Source organism: Mycetomoellerius zeteki, unplaced genomic scaffold (assembly GCF_001594055.1).
Source record: "Mycetomoellerius zeteki isolate Tzet28-1 unplaced genomic scaffold, Tzet1.0 scaffold62, whole genome shotgun sequence".
NCBI lineage: Eukaryota > Metazoa > Arthropoda > Insecta > Hymenoptera > Formicidae > Mycetomoellerius > Mycetomoellerius zeteki.
In genome coordinates, this window is record NW_017257632.1 from 3524311 (window position 1) to 3530310 (window position 6000).

Here is a 6000-nt window from a genome sequence, read left to right on the forward strand (position 1 = left end):
TATCGCCTCGGGTAAGCGAGATATAAATCGCCTGTATGTACGTGTGCGATATATCCGGCGGTACCAGTGCAGCGGCACGTAATTAAGCCTGTATTTTCGATGTAACGAGCAAGCAAGCATCTTGCAACCTGCGCATATCTTCCACGAAAGTTAGATCGACGATCTAAATTATTCAAGCAATGACGCGATTCGAGTTTTGTAACACTTATCGGTCCTTATTATATAATCAAGATGAGTATAACAAAACATGCTGTTTTGTAAGCTAAGTAAATAAATGTTACTTCAGCTGACAATTTGGTCTCTGCTTTTTAATTATTATAAAGACAATTGATTAATAAGAGGTAATTTTGTTTTCTATGCCATAGGCTCGAATTCTGCTTCGTTTCAGGAAGAATACATTTCCGAGAACATCAGGTGGACGCCGATAGATTATTTCAATAATGCCATCGTGGTGGAGCTTCTCGAAGGCAGGAAACCACCTGGTCTCTTCTTGGTCCTCGACGATGTGTGCGCGACGTTGCATGGTGGGAGCACGGGTGCCGATGCTGACTTGAAGAAGGTATCCGACATGTATTTCTAACGTATTTAACAAATTAATATATATTATATATGTATAAATTTTTTATGTAATATATGCACTGTTAAATCTATAGTGTCAAATTTAATCTAATGTGAGTCGCCACTGCTCCTACTAAATATATCGTTATCTTTTACTAATACGATAATTAAATTTGACACTATATCGTATCAATTTGATACTATATAGTGTCAAATTGACACCGTATAGTGTCAAATATAACTATTGTTTTAGTATAAAATAACGATATGATTGAGTAGGAGCAGTGGCGACTTACGTTAAATTAAATTTGACACTATGGATTTAACAGTGTGTATATAATGTAAAATATAAATTAATCATATACAGGCTGTTTGGTAAAGACCATAACGACATTTAAGGGTAAGATTCCTGAAATCATTTTATGACGAAATTCACCAAAATAACACGAACATGTCGAGACTATAATAATTTTTTAGTTGAGCATTTAAAGTTAACGGATCATAGCATTTAAAATTCGCACATTTAGATGTGGTTGACATTTTGTTTAGTATCACACCTGACGCGTAAATTTAGGCGATATAATTAGCTAATTTTAAATGCCTACAATTAAAAAATTATTACAGCCTCAACATTTTGGTATAATAGGACTTTCGTCTCAAAATGATCTCAAGAATTTACTCTTATACGTTGTTACGGTCTTTACCGGGTATCTGGTATATATATATATATATTTGTACCCGAGTAAAATACAGAGTACTAATTAAGTCATAATGGTGCCTTTTACACCGTACGTTTAAGTCGCTACCTATACACGATAAGTGTCCTTGTTCAATCTATAAGTTAAACAAGGACACCTATCGTATAGGTAGCGGTCTAAACTGTATAAACACGTACATTATAATAAACTATATAGGCCAATGATATTATAGCACGTTATTATAACGTCATTTGACATTTAAACATGATTTTATAAGCGACAAATAAGATCATGATGTGATATTCTTATGATATATTATTATGATATTTCCTCGGATATTTCTGTGCTCTATTTGAATATGTAGATATAAAATGTATAATAAGTTATCGAATATTGCGCAGAAACTGACGAAAGCGGCTAAGCAACACGCCCATTTCCAAGACAACAGTGACGGTTTCGCAATTCTCCATTACGCCGGTGTAGTATCCTACTCTGTCGATGGGTTTTGTGATAAGAATCGGGACGTCCTCTTCTTGGACCTGATCGAGTTAATGCAGACTAGCACGAAGTAAGCAATCCCGAAGGCCGTTTGCATACGACTGTCGATTGTCCGCGTGACAAATTATCCTGAAAGCGAGTTCGTGTGTAAGTTACGGCTTGACGGGGATTAATTAACTCGCGCTTATTTTCTAAAAATTTGAAATGTTTGACGAGAGAACAAGATTAAAAAAGAAATTGAGTACCTAAAATCTCGTGGATGAATGAAGAAGTAAACCATAATAGTAATAACACATGAAGATTCTTATTTTAAAAACTTGCGATTGTTTTAATATACTTGATATATTAATTGAATTATTTTACATTTTTTTTATAATTCAAATAGATGCAGAATAGCGTTAATTAATATTTATAATATTTACAATCAGCTTCTTGTCCACCTGATGAAGACGATCACGTCGTTACGTAAATAATCCTCGACGATTTAATGTAATTAGGTATTACGTAATTCTAATCATCGACATTTTTGCGCGAATTTACGTAAAACCTGCATACGTAAAATTTTGCGAAAGTCGCGTACAAATCGATAACCAGAAATCACATGTTCTTAAGAGGTTTATTAGTTAAATTAGTAATGTTATAAACTTATCTCTTACCTTTTTCGAATTTTGTTTATATCTTTCTACAATTATCCACGTTTTAAATTTTTTCTCGATGTTAATAGCATTGTTAAAACAATTGTAATTGAAAAGATGAACAAAAAGATTTTATCTTACAGTTCTTTAGTGCGCAAGCTCTATCCGCAAGAAAATACCGGTAAAACAAAAACTCTTAAGTCCAGACCAACCACCGCGGGCAGTAAAATCAGAAATCAAGCCAGTCGCTTGGTCGGTCAGCTGATAAAGTGCACGCCGCATTACATCCGGTGCATCAAACCGAATGAAACAAAGAAACCGCGCGATTGGGATCATCTGAGAGTCAAGCATCAGGTATTGTAATTTAATTGTTTAGTATTATTTGCATTCGTCTACCACTGAAATTTGGAAACATCTAACAACATTACTTTGTGCCTTTACTCAAGTCAGTACGTGGATAATATATATTATCTGTCTAAATTAAACCTCAGGCACATTTGAGAAAAAAGAGAAAACAAAGGCATCTTCTATATACGGTCTGGTTTATTTCAGCCTTAGCTCGACAATGTGTCATTCTAGCGAAGTATGTCAGACATATATGTCCAGAGCAATTATACATTACGCTTCTTTTCTTCCTTCCTTCCTTCTTCGGATAACATTGAAATTTATTCTCTTCGAGAAAGTTAATATGACTAACTCGCGCTAGAATAGTACTTGCTTGAATATACAAAATTACTGACGAGGTTTTTATTAAAGATCTATATTCTTATAGAAGTTCGCGTTCCTGTTGAAATTTAAGTGATTAAGTGTAAGAAACTGATAGTATTGTACTAATTTTATTATTTATTTGTTTAGTAGACATGTACATATATTTAAAACTCAATAATGCTCGATTTTTATTTTAAACTGTCATTTTAATGTCATTGTCCGAGTTGATTAATTATCAATACAAATGATAATTGTAAAGAAAAAAATTGTAATTTTGCGGCAATATATAAGATATTTATATAGCATTACATATGCATTTATTTACGGAGCATTTATGTAATAAAGAATCATGAATTTAATAATGTATTATCCAAATATTTATGTTAATAATCGCAAATTTATATCAATGTCGATGATGTCAGAGTTTTTTCAATTACCTCCGAGACCTTGGAGCTCTTTTTGTAAGGACGAAAATTTGTCCAAGGACAGTCCAGCTGATAGTCTTTAATAGTATCTCGTCGATAGCAAATTTACGAGTGTTCCAAATGGTTCTAAAAATACAGTCGTGTATGTTCGACATTCTTAATTAGTTGCCGAATAAATATCGTCTGTTATTTTTTCCTTTCGTGAATGTTTCAATTTTCAAACTAAATCGTCGATATTATCCATCTTTTTAAGACATCTACACTCGATGCGTTTGACATACTTACAGTGGACTGATGAATAATAATAATTACAGTTTTCCGATGATATATCGTAGGTGGAGTATCTAGGTCTGAAGGAAAATATTAGAGTACGTAGAGCCGGCTTCGCTTATAGAAGACCATTCTCCAAATTTCTACATAGATATGCAATTCTCACGAAAGAAACGTGGCCTCGCTGGCCCGGCGATGAGAAACAAGGCATAGAATGGATATTGGGGAGGTTTCATATCGACCGATCGCAATATCAGCTCGGCAGAACCAAACTCTTTATTAAGGCGCCTGAAACTGTGAGTTCTATCTCTGTTATTTTAATAATGATTAGTCAATGTTCATTTTTACCAATGTTTATTAACTTTCAATCTTATCCAAGGAAAAATCAAAATGATTTTATTTTGATTCTTAACGTTAATAAATAGTTACGTTTTGCAATAAAAAATCATCATTTTGACTTTCATAACGTCAAATTTTATTTGGTTCCTAATGGTGCATATTTTTTATTAAATGCTTTAATTTATTCTTCACTTTTTTCTATTTCTTAAAACTAGAGAGAAAAAGATATAAGTAAATTAATTCACAAATTAAAAGATTGAAGTTATTTTTATCACCGTAGGTGATAAAAATAAATATAAGTCGTAACTTTTAGCTCTTCATGCTGGAGGAAGCACGTGAGCGAAATTACAATAAGCATGCGCAAGTTATTCAGAAAGCCTTCAAGAAGTATTTCGCCCAAAAGAGACAAGAGCAGCAAATACAGGAAGCCGCTAATCTTCTTTTCGGTTATAAAGAGCGGAAACGAGAGACTTTGAATAGAAATTTTTTCGGCGATTATATAGGACTGGAAGGCAAGCCACAGATGATGAGTCTGATTGGCAGACGGGAGAAAGTATTTTTCGCCGAAGTTGTGAAAAAGTACAATAGAAGATTCAAGGTAAAGATATTAATTAAAATAAAAATATTAAATTATTGACAACTTAAACTCTCCTTTAATTTGTATTCTGCAAAAATCATTTTATTATTGTAATTTCAAAGAAATCTATTTAATAACATAATACATCAAGTTTTTTTAATTTTCTTAACTCCTCAACTTTTAAACTTAAAATTTAATTGTGATTTATGTAACAGACATGCAGAGTAGATCTCATCCTCACCGGCAAATGCATCTATTTGATTGGTCGAGAGCAGATAAAAAACGAGTCCAAAAACGACAAATCTGTCGAAGTTATTAAAAGGAAGCTATCATTTAATCAAATCAGCTGCGTATCATTAAGCACGCTGACAGTAATTATTTTATGATTCTTTGGACTAGCAGTATACTAGTTAAAGAAATTTTAACAATATTTTCCGTTCCAGGACAATTTCATAATAATTCACGTAAAGGAAGACTATGCTAGCGTATTAGAATCAGTATTCAAAACGGAATTTTTATATACCCTTAGCAAAAAGTATCTGGAAGATACTGGTCATCTTTTGAACATCGTATTTAGCAACGAGTACGACTGTTTTGTTTTTATTTTCCATATATCATCAGCGTACGTAATACATTATAGACTTGAAAATGGAATCATTTCTTTTCAGCTTGCAGTTTAAAGTAAAGAAGGAAGGTTGGGGTGGAGGTGGAATGAGATATATAAAATTTACGCAAACAGTTGATAACGATGATGTTATTCACAATAATAAACAAATTTTAAAACCGTTCAGTAAAATACTCAATGTCAGCATCACTCCAGGTTTACCGAAAACGACGAGTAAGTTTTGAGCTTCGACAGATAATAATTCTCGATTTTCAATCTTACACACGTAAACTTCGGGATATTTAATATCTACAGAATAAATAACTAAAAAATATATAAATCTCTATGTAGAACCTAATCCGATGGCGTATCGATGGAAGCCTCCTATGTCTGTGGATGACATCATGCCGCCGCAGGTGTGCGATCTAATAACTTCAGCCCTTTCAATTCAGAATAATCAGGCGATTACGACCGGGACTTCTTCTCTTAGTCCGATGGCAGCCGCAAGATCTGTGATGACTTCTTCAGCAACAACTTCAAACTGCAGACCACACATTCCACTGAATCGCCCAAATGTACAACCTACGCAGTTTAGAAAGGAAATGAAAAATGGTATGAACACCGTGAACAAGCTGCGAGACAAACAAATCGCCGTAAGGGGCATGCTTATCAATAATCCCAATGCTGA

At 33.5% G+C, this 6000-nt stretch overlaps 1 protein-coding gene across 1 annotated transcript in view; it reads left to right on the forward strand.

Moving 5' to 3' along the window:
* Positions 1-6000, forward strand: part of LOC108728626 (unconventional myosin-Ie) — a 41330-nt gene that overhangs the window by 33687 nt on the left and 1643 nt on the right. The window contains exons 11-19 of the mRNA XM_018457307.1: positions 389-559; positions 1658-1824; positions 2533-2743; positions 3858-4088; positions 4445-4729; positions 4924-5079; positions 5152-5291; positions 5377-5546; positions 5664-6000. The exon at positions 5664-6000 is cut by the window's right edge and continues 23 nt beyond it. Coding sequence (XP_018312809.1) covers positions 389-559; positions 1658-1824; positions 2533-2743; positions 3858-4088; positions 4445-4729; positions 4924-5079; positions 5152-5291; positions 5377-5546; positions 5664-6000 — 1868 coding nt within the window. The remainder of the gene's footprint in view (positions 1-388; positions 560-1657; positions 1825-2532; positions 2744-3857; positions 4089-4444; positions 4730-4923; positions 5080-5151; positions 5292-5376; positions 5547-5663) is intronic.